Here is a 17,092-nt window from a genome sequence, read left to right on the forward strand (position 1 = left end):
TGTTTTGAAATATGGAGTTCACTAGAAAAGCATGGTGCTATTAGTGGGAACTGTCTTCAAAGCAAAAAGAACCCCAAAAGGAAACCATCAGAGAGGTTGGATATGATACAAGAGGTTGGAGCACAGGGTGGACACATGGGGAGCATGGAGACTAAAGTTGTGCTGGGAGGGGAGAAGGATGGGAAGAATAGACCCTGGCGAGCAGGCCTGGGAAGTACTGGAGCTCAAAATAAGCTAGGGAGAGACCACTGCAGGATTTAATCAGGAGTGACATGAGTGGGGTTTGTGGTTTAGAAAGATCCTTCAAGCTGCAGTGTGAAGATGGATTTGAGCAGGGCAAGACTGAGGATGGGGAAGCAAGGTAGGAGGTAACTTCCATCATCAGGGTGAGAGGTGATAATGGCCCGGACCAAGGCATTGGAAGCAGAGGAAAGTAGACAGAGTTGAGTTAAGGGGTAGATGCTACTAAACTACTTAACTCGATAATTGATTAGATACAGGAACATGAAGGAAATAGAGAAGCTCAAGATAGCAGGATGAATGGGACCCTAGGAAGATGGCTGGGCCATTACCCCGAGAGAAGAAAAGAAAAAAAAAAAAAAAGAGATTTTAGGGGAAAAGGAATGTTGGGATACATCGCTTTTGAGGTGTTTGTAGGATACAATGGTGGAAATGCATAGCAGGCAGCTGGAGACATTATCTAGTGTTCAGGAAAGATGCCCTGGAAATCTATTTGGAAACCATACAGAAATGCTGAGTTTAAAAATTTGTTGAACAAATAAGGAATTGATTGATTTTTAGCATCACATTTCCTTCAGGTAGAACATTTTGCTTATATAAAGCCATCTTCATAGTAGAACATCAAAGTTAAGTACCTTTTTGGAATTTCTGTAGAGATAACAAATTTCCCTTGGAGGGGGAGAGCAGTGGCCTGAGACTCAGGAGATGAGTGGATTGTGACTCGGTCACTACTGCAGACACGTGGGTGTGCCATTCACTCCTCCAATATCCCAAGCCTCACTCTGAGAGGAAGGAAAGTGGTGCACCCCTGATGCTTCAGGCCCAGCCCCATGACAGGGATGTGCAGATGACGTGGGACACTCCTGGTCTGCTCTTCTCTCTCAGCAGCTCCCTGCTGCTCTGAGATAAGGGCCACGGGCCCTTCCCACTGGGACTTGGCAGCACAACCTAGAACACAATCTGTTGGACAGAAGGCTGTGATTATTAATGAAGGCATTTCCTCTGCTACCTCCCAGGACTAAGTGAGGTTCTGACACTGCCAAAGGTGGCCCGTTTCCTTTCATAAAAGCCAATGCTCAGAAATATATAGAGTGGTCGGGACACGCAGGGAATTAAGAATAAGATGCAGAAAAGGGGGTGGCTGCTTGAAACAGTCCCCAGTCAAAGGCCACCAGCTATTAATCAGCTCACACTTCTGCTCAGTGGGTGAGCGAAGAACTGGATGGAAACCATCCACTCAACAGTTGATGCTCAGTCTGGGCTGTGGGATCCTTGGTGACTTTCCTCTGTTGGGTCAGATAGGAAGCACTTTTGCATACAAGAGAATCCAAAGGACAATAGTAATTTCACTGTCTCACATTTTGGGTACTTCTGTTCACACATACCAGGTTTAGTACCAGGTATTAAGGTTAGAGTGACTCAGGGTCACAGTCAAAATCCTGAAGTGTCCACCTTTTGAAGAAGTTCATGTGCTGGATCCCCATAATGAGGACCGTTAAAGCTACTGTCACTGAATTCCTGCTTAATGTTTGAAAAGGCATTATTAGAAAAAAAACTAAACATGATATTTTACATATCCTGTTTACATCCCCAAGAGCAAAGAACATCATTTTCATTTAACAAATAAGAAAACTGATGTTCCATTGGGCTAAGTAACTTATCAAAAGTCATATACTTTGTATTTAAAGGAACACCATTTGATTCCAGGTCTGACCCCAGCATGCACACACACTAAACTCAGTCCAAGTGAAACTAGAAGGGACATCAAGCCTAATAGAAAGGAAAGGGAACCAACAAAATGGGGTTCAAGAACACTGAGTAGAAACTTTTCGAAAAGACGCAGGCTGATGCCAGGCTACACAGAAGGCTTTGGCCTGAGTTCTCCTCCTCAGATGCTTGGGAAAAGTTTATCCTTTCTTAGAAAGCAGGGAAAAGATGGACATTCATCTGACTTTCATGGTCTGAGCTTACAATTTTGACCCTTTGCTTTATCAGAGTTTGTAGCAGCCTACAAACCGCATGTGAGGGCACTCTGTTACCACCTGCCATGTTCCCTGGCATAAGTGCCCTGACCTCCCTCTGGCAACCTCTAGAAGACAAAAGGGTTGGATCAGATCATAGATCCCTGGGACCAGTTCTACATTTACCTCCATGTATTTATCACCCTTTCGTGAATACACCTGTTGCCACCTGCTTGAACACTGCCACTGCCACTGCCATCAAAGTTTTTTTTCTCATTTCCTCATTTATTATAGATCAAATATGTACTTTCTCCTTTTATGTTGAGTCCCCAAGGATGAAGTCTGTGCCTCGCTGCCTATTTCATGCTTGCAGGCCAGAACCTCAGTTGTAATCCCACGAGGTTCAGGTTCAAGGCAATGTCATTGAGAACACCATGCAAAAAGACTTCTCTTTCCTGAAGCTGCTCTGGTTTCCAGACACGGCATGAAATGCCAGCCTGTGATCAACACTCTCCCTGTCCCCTGGGAAGTGCTGCTGGGGCCTTGTGAATACTTGACTTTGGAAGGATGAAGACGGGAGGAGTAGAAAGAGCCAGAGTGTCAGATATTCAACTTTATTAGAAAAGAAAGCCGCACACGAGGTGCTGGGAAACTCTGAGGCATGGACGTCAGTGTTGTTTCAACAGTCTCCAGAAACTGGAAACCTAGTCTCATTTGTTTATAGGATTCACAGGACTTGGTGATGGAGGTGGTTTCAACGCCTTTGTGAAGAGATAAACATGCTTTGAGTGTTTGACACAGGGAAAACACACTGTAGAGTTGGGAGATACCCAACTGGGCAGAAGACTTGGCTTCTCAGCTCAGGATCACTTGCCCTTGGGATCTGAGAGAACCCATCACTGTCCTGAGCCTCAAACCTCCAACCTGAACCCAAAGGGTTGACCCAAAAGAGTCCAGAGGCAAATCTTTCAGGCTTTGGTCTCCTTCAGTGTGTCAGGTTTGAATTCTTAATGCTAGACCCCAGCACAGGGATCTTGAGAGCATATCAGGGATGCCAGGGAGGGAGCAGAGGGAACTTGGGTTCCGTCTGCACTGCTCTGGGTGTTTTCTGCTTGGACCATCTGCTTGGCTTTTCTCATGCTATGCAGCAGTATACCCCAAGTTGACAATCATATTCGCCTGAGTTGCAAGGATGTGTACAGATTTCCCCCGAGGGAGGGTCCCATGGACCGTGTTGACAAAGTAGCCAGGGGTGATTCTGGCATCTAGACAGGATTAGGAAACACTGCTTAGGAGTTCTTAGCTGGAACAGTCCTAAGTGAAATTGCCTGCTTGGAGGGACTGTGTCCCATTGTGCACCATAGCTCTCTGTTGTGAGCGCTCATCTTCTCAGGCTTCACATTCCAGAAGTTGCAAACATCTCCTGCGTTCAGGTCTGAGTCCTTCAAGGGTGGGACCGTGTCTTCCTTTACATCCCACCGTGTCAACACAGGGCCTCACAGAAGATGCCTAGCCATGTCTGCCCAGTTGAGTTTCCCTGGGGTTCTCTGCCTTCTTCCATTAAGTTAATTGTACCCTGGTCATTACTGACACAAAACCATAGTGACCCAAGTTCTCTCTGCTCCCTTCCTGGCATCCCTGATATGGTTTCAAGATCCCTGTGCTGGGGTCTAGCATTAAGAATTCAAACCTGACACACTTAAGAAGACCAAAGCCTGAAAGATTTGCCTCTGGACTCTTTTTGGTCTTTTCATGGCAAAAGCCAGTAGAGAAGGATCACAGAGGAGGCAAGATTAGACTGAGCCTGGCATGAAGACTAAGGTTTAGACAGGTGCCAAGGGATAAAAAAGGTCATACCAGGCAGGAATTGAGGCATGAGCAAGGCCAGACTCTTGCAGTTATTTCATGTGCAGGTGAGGAACTTAGGGCTGGAAAGGCTGACCTGAGTCATCAAGCACCAGAACCAGCCGGACTCCCATTCAAGTCTCTTTCCATGCTAGCTGGCATCGCATGCGTTCCAGGGACCTGCAGCCCTAGTCTCTAAAGCCCTTTCTTCTGCGGCTCTGGGCCGATTTCCAAGCCTCTTACCCACTGATGTGCTTATGCTGCTGTGTCTCTACACACGTGGCTGTGCTGCTCCATCTCAGCCACTCAGACTTTAGATGAATCTCACCAAGAGGCAGCCAGTCTGACTGACGGATTACCTGGGAGGAGCTGGCTGTGCCTTTCTGTGTGCCTCACTATAGTCAATAGGCCCTGGTATGTCCTGGGGAGCTAGAATTAAATAGAGAGGGAAAGGAAGGATCTCAGAGCAGTGCACACAGACACACACACACAGACACACACATACACACACACACACACACTTTAACACCAAAGAATCTATGTAGAGAAATGGATGCAGGTGCTTCCCAGCCTCCTGCTAGAAATTTTCTTCTAGGAAGTTCTCCTGCCCACCCCCCACCCTCCTGCAGGATACTCTCATGCTCTGCCTCCTCTGCTCTGGAACCTGCTACTGAGACAGATAGGACATGAGTGGGAGGTGAACAGACCTAAGGCAGGCAGAGCAGTTGGAGGTGGTCACAGAATTCAGGCAAGAGAAGATGATGTCCTGCTTTAGAAAGCCAAGAGCACGGGAGGACTCTCTTCAGCCTGCACTTAGCCTTCACTTGCTGGTTGAGCCAGGGAAAATGGTTTAATTTCCCCAGCCTTCAAAATGCTCATCACTAAAAGGGGAGAGATGATCATCTCTCTCTTAGAGCATTGTTATATTAGTTAGTTTTAGTGCACAAAGTCCTCTTGTACACTACCGTTGTTTTTTAAAAAAATACCATTTTTCCTGGGATCATTTGCAAGTAAGTGGGCTGAACTTTCCTTTCCCAGAGCTCTGTCTTCAAGGAGTTCTCTCAACCTCCAAAGCCCTTCCGCCAGTTCCTTTTTGTGTGTAGCACTGAAATTCTCTCTATTGAAACACAAAGTGATGAATCCCTTAGCTTTGGGGTGGGGCTGCATTTTATATTGTTGCCTAGAACAACAGCTTACAAGGAATGCACCCTGGTTTGCATCCCCTCCCTTCTTGGGCAACAAAATGCTCAAGTTCTGACAGGCTCTCAGGTAAAACCCGGTAGAGCCAATGTGGGCTGAGACAAGCCAATCTGAAGTCTGTCACCCATATTTGACAGTCACAAAACTTATTCAGAAAAATCAGTGAATGGTGGAGTTGGGAGAATCTTAAAGATTGTCTGATCCAAATTGCTCATTTTTAAATAGGGAAACTGAGAAGAGGAAAGGAAAGTATTTCACCCAAGATGACAAAGTAATTTGAGAGAGAGAGAGAGCTGGCACTCTCCCTCCTGCCCCTGCTGCCCACATTATGTCATGGAAACTCTTTATTGGGAATATTAAAAGATTTGCTGTCATTTTTACCCTTTCTACCAACCTGATCCCATAATGAGAACCACTACTTGGCCCATGTCACAGCAGCCCCAAACAAAAGTAGCACAGGTGGGAGCATCAATCCATCCACACTTCCACTCACACAACAAACATCACCAAGTGCATCTTCTTGCCAATTACTGAGGACCCTGAGATAAAAGACACAGGCCCTGCCTTCCAGGTGCCCAGAATTAAATGATGAGAACAGACAAGGAGCCCTCTCTGGGAGAGCAGGCTGTTTTCCATACAGCTAAGTCAACACTCCTCCCCCTGAGGCGTTCCTTTTCTAGCTTGTGACTGCTCCTCAGATCTATGTTATGAGGTTGATTTTCCTTGGGGCGGGGGGATGAAAATATGCCAGTTGCCTCTGTTCCCCTAATTTATTCACTTCCTCAAAAAATACTTGTTGAATACCCAAAACAAATTACAAAGGATGCAAAGAGAATTAGGTCCCCTCTCCCAAGAATCTAACAATCCATTGGAGAAATAAATGATGATCAAGGGAAGGAAGACAACAAGATCAAAGAGCGTCCACATCTGCAGGGAAAGCTTCTCAGAAGTGGTACATGAAGCTACGTAAAGAAGGGGAAGAAGTCCGCTGAGCAGACACAGGGGGAATGTCACTCTAGAAAAAGAGAATAGCATACTCAGAGCCATGGGAGTATGGAACACTTGTAGAACCTGTAACAGTTCATTACTGTTAGCATATGAAGTGCAAAGACAGATTGGCAGAACATAAGGATACGAGGATGCAGGGATGGACTTATACCATGCTAAAGAGATGGGGCTGCAGCCTGGACAAAAAGAAGTACGGAAGGTTTTAGGGCACAAACCAGATGGCAAGGCTTTTATTTCAGAAATTCACTCAGCTGTGCGGAAGGTAAGTTGAAGTTGGGGAGCTCAGGGAGGAGGTCAACATCAACTCAGAGAGGACCTGATGAGGCCTGGTGAGGGCAGGGGTAATGTCATGCCAAGCCAGGCCAGAACTTGACTTTCTGCATGATCCACCCATTAGCCGGCACACCTGAGCAGTGGTACTGACCATGACCCATAACCACCTGGGCTGCAGTTAGGCACTGAGTCTCCAAAGCTGTGACTCATGGTCCTGACAATGCTCCTGCATGTAGAAGAGACTATCTCCTGCCAGCCAGAGAGAATGGTTAAGGCATCACAAATGCTCTGTGGACAATTCCAGTTTTCTTGAATTGATACATTGTTGAGTTTCTAAAGGCTCTTGGAAGAGGTGGTTTTTAATACCCTTTAATCCATTTTTCCATCATTAATACAAAGTCATTTCTGAGCTTGTGGTTTTAATAAATCTGTCTTTTCCAAACAAGGCAGCCCGTCTGGCAAAGAAAAAGAACCTTCTTTCATCCCTTCCTGGAACTGTTTCAGGTCCCTCTGACCTTCCTGCTTTTGCTCCCCCTGTTCCTTCCTCTGAAATAACGTTTGTCCTCCAATCTAAGATTATGCGCTGGAGTCTTGTGGATCCAGGTTCAAATTTCCAGCTTGGCTCTGCTGAGCTGTGTGATCTACATGTCACCCGGTGTGCTAAGCTTCAGGGAGTTGCCCTCGTCCTTGCTGCCCAGTTGTCTTAGAGTTAAAGTGTGAGAAATGTTCCATTTAGTGCCTTCTCCACAGGCAACATTCCATATTGAGTGGTTCTCTGTTAAGGGAGGTTCTAGATTAATAGTGAAGATCTATACTTCTCTACTAAAAAAAAAAAAAAACAAAGTGAAGTACTGAAAGGTTTGGCAAAAATACATTTTTTTTGATTGTCAGAATAACCATGAATTACAGTTTTCTTACCCAAATTAATTAACCCTGATACCTGAGTGCCCACTTGATTTCCAAATCCAGCTGTGGCATCCCACAACTTACAATTAAGGGACAGTTGCTAATAAGAGACTTGGAACTCGAAATCAACAGCAAAACACAAGAAGCTCCACACTAAAGGACATAGTTGCTGACCCCCAGGTCCTTCTCTCAAACACAGGAGTTTGGAAGGTAACTGACAGCCAGTGCTATATGCAGCTAGGATATAGCAAGCATGGTCAGGTTCTATTATGGTGAGAGAGCTGTTCAATGTTAGGGCAGGTTACTGACAGTGGGTGTGGAGTCTCCTTTAGGAGAAGCTTTAAAAAATAATAACTGCAAAGTATGTGATGAGATTATCCCTCTTGACTGTTGCAAGTGTAGACCTGCCTGGATCCTGGGTTGAAAACCCATTTCAAGCATGTTGCAGAATGAGGTCCACTTGCACAAATTCTTCAAAACTTAACTCACTCACCTATGACTTGATTTTAAAGATCTTCTGGTATTTTTCTTATTCTGGTTGTCCCTCAGATTTTCAAGATTCTCTTGACCTTTTGAAACACTCTGAGGTTAATTTGTCATGCTTTACTTTTATTATTATTATAAAACAGAAATCTTAAAGGACGTTCAAAAATATATCCTTAATTTTCCAGCACGAGTACAACTACTATAATAATTTCTAAATATTCTTTTGGGTCTTTATTTATCTACTCATTTCTTAATTAACCATCCTACAGTAAAGCTGAGAAAACTTTATTATATCTGCTTAATTTAGTGAAGAAATTAAAGACAGCATGGTTAATTAATACTGCCCTAAATAACACATAAGTTAAATGGCCATGTCAGGAGTAAAAATTAGGAATGACTCCAAATTTTTTCCCATCCCCCGGCATGCTAATATGATGTTAGCCACACACCTATCATTAGTATAGGTAACATTATCTTATGTACTATTATTTTCCTTCCTATCAATAACTTGGAATCATGTTAACTAAAGTTCACCAACTAATCTCTAGAAAAAGCCATTAAAGTTTTGTCAATTCTGAAGACGAAGTATAGGAAGTTTGTAAAAATGAAAGAAGTAGAAATTAATGTGAGTTATTTTTATTTGAAAAAAAAAAGCTACAGCTTTAGAACTAGGTCAACTAAATGCACTATGATTACTTATCCAGATCCCCACCCCCGTTTTTTTTAACTTTTGGTGGTGGTGGCACTAGGGAATGAGACCAGAGCCTTACACATGCTAGGCAAGTTCTCTGTCACTGAGCTACATCCCTGGCCCTTTCTATTTTATTTTGAGGCAGGGTCTCACTAAGTTGCTTAGGCTTCTGACTTGTGATCCTCCTGCCTCAGTTGCCTCCATAGCTGGGATAACAGATATGCACCACCACACCCAGTTCTAAGCCATTTTAAATACTTTTTTATTTGTTGTTTTTAGTTATACATGATAGTAGGATATATTTTGACATATCATACATACATGGAGTATAACTTCCCATTTTTGTGGTTGTACATGATGTGGAGTTATACTGGTTGTATATTCATATAAGAACATAGGAAAATTATGTCCAATTCATTCTACTGTCTTTCCCATTCCCATTCCCTCCGTCCTTCCCCCAACTCCCCTGTGTTCATTCCAGTGAACCTCTACTCCTCCCTCCCAACACACCTGTCTTGAGTCAACGTCTACATATCAGAGAAAGCATTTAGCCTTTGGTTTTTAGGGTTTGGCTCCAAGCCATTTTTGATCAATTGGTTATAAAGTCTTCTTATTGTTCCTGTCACTAACCCCATTGAAAATCCCTGTGATCTAAATGTAGAATTAGACACCTGGGCAGCAAGTGCTAATGAATCATAACTCATAGAAGGAGAACTAAATGCTTCCATGCACTTGATACGAACAACACAAAGAGGAATGGCTGCCTGGTTTCCACTTGGGGGTCCATGCCTTGTGACAGGTGACACAAGGAGAAGGGTGAGCCTTGCAGCCCTTGAACTGTCCAAAGAGTCTTTTTTGCTCCTATTTTTTCTAGAACACAGAGTAGAGTGAGGCAGACTTTGGGGACTGTGATCAGACACCCCAGAATGAGTCCCAGCTAAGGGGCTGCTCAGATCTCCTCAGTTGGAAATGGGCACCACCACAGCACTAATGACCTCCACTTGCTTTTCTGCAGGCAGAATGGGGAAACAAAATAGCAAACTGGCCCCCGAAGTCATGGAGGACCTGGTGAAGAGCACGGAGTTCAACGAGCATGAGCTGAAGCAGTGGTACAAAGGGTTTCTCAAGGACTGCCCCAGCGGGAGGCTGAACCTTGAAGAGTTCCAGCAGCTCTACGTGAAGGTAGGGTGCCCAGCCTTTCATTTCCTGGGCTGGAAAATACTGTCTCAGTGAAATGGAGCTTTACGTGGAATTTTAACTGGAAGTAGTCAGTTTGTTTCAATTCTGGCAGTTTTCTAACCAAAAAGAAAAATGGGCACTTTTTAAAAATGCAAGTTTAAAAGTATTTAAAAAGTATTTGTGTGTGTGTGTGTGTGTGAAAGTGTGTGTGTGTGTGCGTGAGTGCATGTGGGTGCACATATACATATGTTTAGAGATAAATCAAGAGGTTTCTGAACAAGAAGAGTAATTGTGAAAACACTGAATACTGTTTGAAAGATTACAACATCTAGTGAAAAACCAAAGAATCAGATAATTGGGTTTGCTGATAATTATTAGCAGGTTTCTAATGACGACATTGTTTGGCTTTTTAAAGGTTGTGTGTGTGTTATCTCTGTTAAAGGGAAAGTACCTGAGAGGGCTGGCTGTGGTGGCAAATACCTGTAATCCCAGCATCCCAGGAGGCTGAGGCAGGACAATTGCAAGTTCAAAGCCAGCTTTGGCAACTTAGAAAGGCCATAAGCAACTTAGAGGGACCCTGTCTCTAAATAAAACATAGAAAGGGCTATGGATGTGGCTCAGCAGTTAAGCACCCCTGAGTTCAATCCCCAATACCAAAAATAAAAAAATAAATAAACAAAGAAAGTAACTGGGAGGGATTTTTCACCAAGAAAGATCATCTTATATGCCATAAGAACCCAGATTCCTACAACGACCCATTTCAAAGAAAAAGGTGTGATGTACCTCAGCATCAATGCCTATATCATGGAGTCTTAACTTCTTACATTATTTAGAAGCTACTCTTTGCCTGACATTAAATGGAACTGTCCCATAAAGTATAATTTTTTCTTAAGTCATAGTGTTGTGGTTTGTCTGTTTATGGAATTGTGTTGGTTCTAGTTTTGGCATGACTGAAGTCTTTCCATTTTGTGTATACTATGTAACAATATACATGTGAAAGAAATACATTTTTTTAGCTACTTCTGACTAAAATACCAAATTAAAAAATTGCTTTTATCATTTAATTGAGCAAATGTGAATTGGGGTAATATGAACTCTTCAGATACATATGTGTGTGTGAGAAGCTTGTATCGGATGTTAAACATTGTCATTTTCTCTGAGGCTAAATATTTCCTGTAGCCTGTGATCTAACAATTTCACTCCTGCCCGAGTTCAAGAAGGGACATGTATAAGAATGCTCACAGCTGCAACAAAACTTGAAAGCAGCCCAAATGCTCATCAAAGGAAAAGTGGAAAGTAAGCTGGAACATTTTTACAATAAAATATTACACAGCAGTCAAAATATTTGAACTCCAGCAAAAACACTAAAGGCAAAATAAGTTTCAAGAATTCTAAAGTAAACAAAAATAAAATTAAAATATGTGTTATAGGACTACAAATAAATGCAATAAAATGTTATAAAAAGGAAAGCAAAGAAAGGAATGAAAAATACAGGATCTGTGTAACCGATGTGATTCTGAAATCTTTGTAATGTTTTGAATAAAAAAAAAAAAGAAAATCAAAAAAAATAAAAAATAAAAAAATAAAATAAATAAAATAAATCTAATCAAAAAAAAGAAAAGAAAAATACAGGATCCAGGTCAATGATTGCTTCTGTTGGGAAGAGGTAAGATAGGGAATGGGGAATGACAGTGTGGTGAAATATAGACTGTGTCATAATCATAGATGCTGTTTTTATTGGTAGATTTGCAAGTGCTTATTGCATTAAAAGCCAACTAAATAAATGACAAGCTATTGCACGGGCCACTGAGGAACCCAGGCTTATGACTAATCCAGTGTTGTGTACCTGGGGCCCCACAGGTATATACAAAATTATTTCCTGAAATGTGTATAGAAAGGTATGGTGTGTGTACATGTTATAAGATCGCCATGACATTCCTAAGAAGATTGATTAATTAATTATTATCTTACAGACATCTTTATATAGAGATACTGATAAATGCATCCATTATTTAAGTGATACACAATACTTTTGCAGAGAAGTGGGATCAATGCATTTCCAAATTGTTATACCAGTCACTATAGTTTTCTAAGTCACATCTTCTACCACCTTCTCACCTGGAGTTAGCCTGTGTTTCAGGACTATCTTTACTCTTAGCCCCAAGGAATGTACAGACAAATGAGAAGTCACTTTTCTATCACTAACGCTAGTGGAAGTATCACCCTATGGTTAGAAGAGCACTGGATGCCTATTCCTATTTGTTTAAATTTGGAGGAGGTTAGCCTTTGAAGAAATCATTGAAATGCAAGAAATGAGGTCTTTCCTTCCTCTACAGAAAGAATTCAGCACTGACAAAGCCCCTGCCCCAAGCTAGAGGCCATGTGAACGTTAAGCATAGCTCAGTGCTTCGGGGTACAACTCATGCTCTTGTACCAAAGCCATCTGCCACCTCCCCACCTCACCCCAAGTGCAGTGGTTTTTTTTGTTGTTGTTGTTCAATAAAAGACTATAGGACTCTCTGAACTTAGTTGATTCTCTCTTGGCAGCCTCTTACTTTGGCCTCCTAACAATGAGATCCAAACTTGCCCTGTGCTTTTGTGTCAAATAGGCAAAAATCAGGCAAAGTCTTTTTCTCCTTCCGGAGTTGTCCAAGGACAGAAATTGGGGAAGAATCACAGAAGAAATATGCCACATACACAGAAAAAGAAAAAAGAAAAAAAAAAAAAAAAGGAAGTTCTGATAAGCTAGAAGGGAGAGGCAGGGAGAAAGATGTGGGTTATGTAAGAGGCCCAGGAGAGGGACTGATGAGGAAAACTGCCTCTAATGCTTCTGAAAAATGCAAGGATTCAGCAAGACACAGTGATTATTCTGGAGAACTGGCAGTCTGCAGCAGTTCCTTCTCTGCGTGGGGTGGGGATGAGCCAAACTGACGGAGGCCTTTGCCCTTCTGTCACTGCAGCCAGCCTGGTGCAACTCCTGCTGCTGACCTGACTGTCTCAGGTTCCACCTCAGCTGCTCCAGAACGGATCCTGATGAGCTTCAGGCCAGGGCTGGGGAGTGGGAGACACCCATCTGCAAGGCCAGGAACTACCAAGCTCAGCTTCAGAAGCCTCTGCATCCCCAAGGTCAAGGCACTTGTGCACTAGGTCTGCTTTAAAAACATTAGAAATCTGGGGGTGAGGGGGTAGAAAAAATGAGGCCATTTGTCCAGCATCACCAAGAGTGAAGGCAGAATGCACACTCCAGTGGTAAAACTTCCACCGTGGCTCACAGCCCGACCTTTCCACCGGAGTCCAAGGCAGCCCCTTGGCAGCCCACCCACCAAACAGCTGCTGGAGTGAGCTTTGTAAAACAGGTGCAGCATGATCCTTCCCAGTTCCATGCAGCTATCATCTTTCAGTCCTGAGGAACACGGTCACCTCATTTCAATCGACACAAACCCCAGGGCCTCTAACAGAGCCAGCCACAGATCAGGCATTAGTGTATCTTCTCAGGAAGTCCTAGTATGAAGACTGAAGGACCCTCCAGGTCCCCAGCTAATGGGGAAGACACAGCCAACCTCACTCCTAAGAGGAATGGCACATGTGTCTGGTGCTGAGGCAAGAATGGAAAGAAGAGAGGTTGATTTCAAACCACAATATTAACACAAGAAGTTAACTGATGCAGTGGTAGGAGGAGCACTTCGCTCTGAGCCTTAGAAGACAAAATATTCCTTAGGTGATAGTTTTCAACTTTTTCAAGCTCGGTGCCTATTTCAGCTAAATGACTACACACACACACACACACACACACACACAACCCCAATTCTTATGTTGAAGCCCTTAAGCCTCAGCATTGCAGATTGTGCCTGTATGTGGTGACCGAGTACTTAAAGGTGATTAAGTTAAAAGGAAGTCATTAGGGAGGGTCCTAATGCAGTTCAACTGGTGTCCTTTTAGGGGGAAACATAGGGAGAAGACAGCTGTCTACAAATCGATCAGAGACAGACCAGTCCTTCGGAGACTTTGTCTAGGACTTTCAGCCTCCAGGACCCAAAACAATACATTTCTTTAAGCCGTGTAGCCTGTGTACTGCGCTATGGCAGCCCTAGAAAAGTAGTACACTTCCTTTCCTTTACGGTTGACATGTGCAAACTCAGAGCCTTCTGTAACTGATAAGAGGACACCTTCTGTCAGGAATGTCTGGCACCCCCGCACACGGGGATGTCTGTGTCTCTGGTCACAGAAGTTATAGCAGATGCTCTGTTATTCCCACCACAGCACTGCAGCCAATAGGCTGGGAAGAACTTGTATTTCATCAACAAGAACAAAGTACCTGATTTTCTCCCCATGAGAATTTCCTGTTTCCAACAATCATTTTAGTTGCCAAATCAAGATCATGAATTAAGATGGAGAGTCTGCAATTTTAACTGTGTTTTCACAAAAGTGGCCACAGTTTTAAAACGAAGGCCAACTCTAGAGGGAAGCAAGCAGCCGTGTGAGAGTGGAAATGTCCCTATCTCGGGGTCCTCTTCCTTGGAGGACTGATGCCATTTGTAATTTGCACAGCTACCATAACATCAAGGCCAAAGGAACCAAGGAACCACCTAGTGGAGTCCTGTAAAGAGCCCTAAATGAACTTTGATATATGTTTGCAGTTTGACTTCCATAATTATTCTCATCACGAATCATTTGGGCTGGCACAGGTTGAGTCAAAAGGTAGTCACAAGGTTATTAAAAAAAGGAAAGAAAATAGGATTTGAAATCTGACAGATATGAGAATCAATTCTAGCTGTACTATGTTTACAGAATCTCTGCCTCTCTGAATATCAGTTTTCTTATCTATGCAGTGGAAATAAGAGGGCCTGTCATGTCACCTCACTTGGTAGAAACCCAAGGAAAGAAGGGATGTAAAATGATGTACAACCCATCCTAAGTTGTGTTTGCCGTCATGATTGACAATTACTCTTGGAGGGCCAAGGAAATGGGTTTTATTTCACATGACAAATCCCATGGCAACATAGAGTGAAATACAGAGGAGGATGTGAGGTTTAATGGGAAAATGTACCCTAGTCAAACGCAGTCCACTATGCATTCCAAGGTGGGACGGTGCACAGGAGGCTGCAGCATGGGTCTGTGCCATCCTCATTCCCTAAGTAGGTTCTTCAGCACTGAGTTCTGTGTCCTCCCAAGCACAAAGCAATTCCCTTCTCCCAGCTGCCAGACAGGATGTAGTGTAGCACTGAAGGACCTTTTGATGCATCACGTACCAGTAGCTCAGTGCCCTGACCCTCACACCTGTCCTCCAGAGAGGAGACTGCCTTGTTCAATCCCTGCTGCTTATCATTTTGCAGATGAAAGAGATCCATTCTTAGGGGCAACTAAACAGCCAAATGCTGCTCTGCTGGGCTCTAGCCCAACTCTCCTGAATCTCAGCCTTTTTCATTGCACAAATTTTTCTTCTCTGGGTATCAGTGAGGCAGCTGGCAGGTGCCCCTGAGACAGGTGTGAGAGATCTAGAATCGAATATGATCATCATTGATTCAGCATCACTGATTTTAGTAAAATTCATTCACATGTAACAAGAGTTCCTGCCAAGTCATTCCACATCACTCCAAGTGATCATTTCCTGAAGAGCTTTGTAATTTGGCCTTAGCAAATTTTTCTTACAGCTCACCTAAGAGCAAGTTCATTCATTGGTTCATTCATCCTCATTTCCTTTGTGCATTCTGTAGGACAAATACTCTATTGTCACTACACCGTCATCAGTGCACTCAGAACCTGGGGGCGCTTAGTTTCACTTAACAAATCCGTTTTTATTTTACAGCAAAATATATACATGGTGTTCAATAAGAACTTTTCTAGTCCAAAAATATTAAAAAATAAGTCTACTCATGAAAGTTCTATTGACACAACTACCCAGCAACATATACTAAAAAAAATAAGTAAATGCTATCATAAAAGCAGGAATATTTGGATATTTGATAATAAAGTATTTTAATAGAAAAAGAAACATTGTTAATATTTATTCAATTAATTGCAATACTGGGGGTTGGATCTGGGGTGCCCTACCACTAAGCTACATATTCCAGCCCTTTTAATTTTTTATTTTGAGATAGTATCTTGCTAAATTGTCAAGGCTGGCCTCAAACATCCATCCTTCTGTCTCAGCCTCCTGAGTTGCTGAGATTGTAGGCATGCATCACCACACTTGGCAAGAAACATTCAGGTATAATGAAAATATTCTGTAATTCTCTGTGTGGTTTTAGAATTTCACTTTTAAATTGTTTTCTTATGTTTAATAGTCTACTATCAGGAGTAGGTTGTTCTTCCTGAAATTTGTATGCAAACATATTATGCATATAGGTTATAGGTGTATAACCTTTGTTTTGTAGAATATAAAATCAAAAGTACTTGTTGAGGTCTGCTCTATTGGTTGTGTGACTTGAGATAAGAACCTTTATTTGTGTTGTTCTAGGCTTTAATATCTGTGCAAATGAAAAAAGTTGGTGTCTGCCAATAGTCTCAAAGTTCAGCATACATCAAAGTCACTTGGGCTGACTGCTCCTTGGTAGCTTCCTGGGTCTCTTCCTCGGGGTTTCTGCCCTTCCAGATGGTTCTAAGAGGAAAATCTATGGATAATGTTTTGAGAACTTGTCTAGACATTAATCTGGGAATGTCCTGAGACAGGCTGGGAGTTCTATACACACTGAAGCTAGGTAACATGTTATGTATATCTCTCTCATTGCCTTCATACAGAGTTCTGTAGTCCCAAGAAGAGTTAATAACCAAAAAAGATGCTTCTAGCATTGACAGACTGAATATTCTAGGTTCTATAACAACTGGTATTGAATCTTAATTGACAATAAGACAAGAAGAGAAAAATCACCTTCTACACTAGATAAATTTCACTGGCATAAGAGTAGGAATAATGATTTCAATTCTGCACTTTGTTGAATGTGTTGCCGTCTGGAGGTAACTTTTCGTCTGGTTCATTCAGGACATATCACTTAAGCTTTATTTTCTTTAAAGCTCCATGTCAATGCAAATGGAGAGAGAGACTCTAGTGGGATAAACTGCAATCCCTTCATTCCCTTCATTTCTGGAGCATTCCATGTGCCAGAAGCTGTGAAGCACTGCATCTGTGGAGGAGAACATCACATTCCCACCCAGGGGGAGTCCACGCCATCAAGAAGCCTGTAGTCAAGAGGGATTAAAACAGATGCAAACAGCCACAACACTGGGTCTCCTGTGATCAGGACAGGGAAGGGCCAGGAGGTTCAACGAAGGCTGGTTAGTAAGGTGGGGATGAGCTGATTCTCAA

General features: G+C 42.8%; 1 protein-coding gene across 2 annotated transcripts in view; it reads left to right on the forward strand.

Annotated features, from left to right (window-relative positions):
- Positions 1–9,630: 9,630 nt before the first annotated feature.
- The window catches only part of Vsnl1 (visinin like 1), a 60,434-nt gene continuing 52,972 nt past the window's right edge, over positions 9,631–17,092 (forward strand). For both annotated transcript variants that reach the window (XM_076833466.1, XM_076833467.1), the window contains exon 1: positions 9,631–9,792. In XM_076833466.1, coding sequence (XP_076689581.1) covers positions 9,631–9,792 — 162 coding nt within the window. The remainder of the gene's footprint in view (positions 9,793–17,092) is intronic.

Source organism: Callospermophilus lateralis, chromosome 14 (assembly GCF_048772815.1).
Source record: "Callospermophilus lateralis isolate mCalLat2 chromosome 14, mCalLat2.hap1, whole genome shotgun sequence".
Taxonomy (NCBI): Eukaryota; Metazoa; Chordata; class Mammalia; order Rodentia; family Sciuridae; genus Callospermophilus; species Callospermophilus lateralis.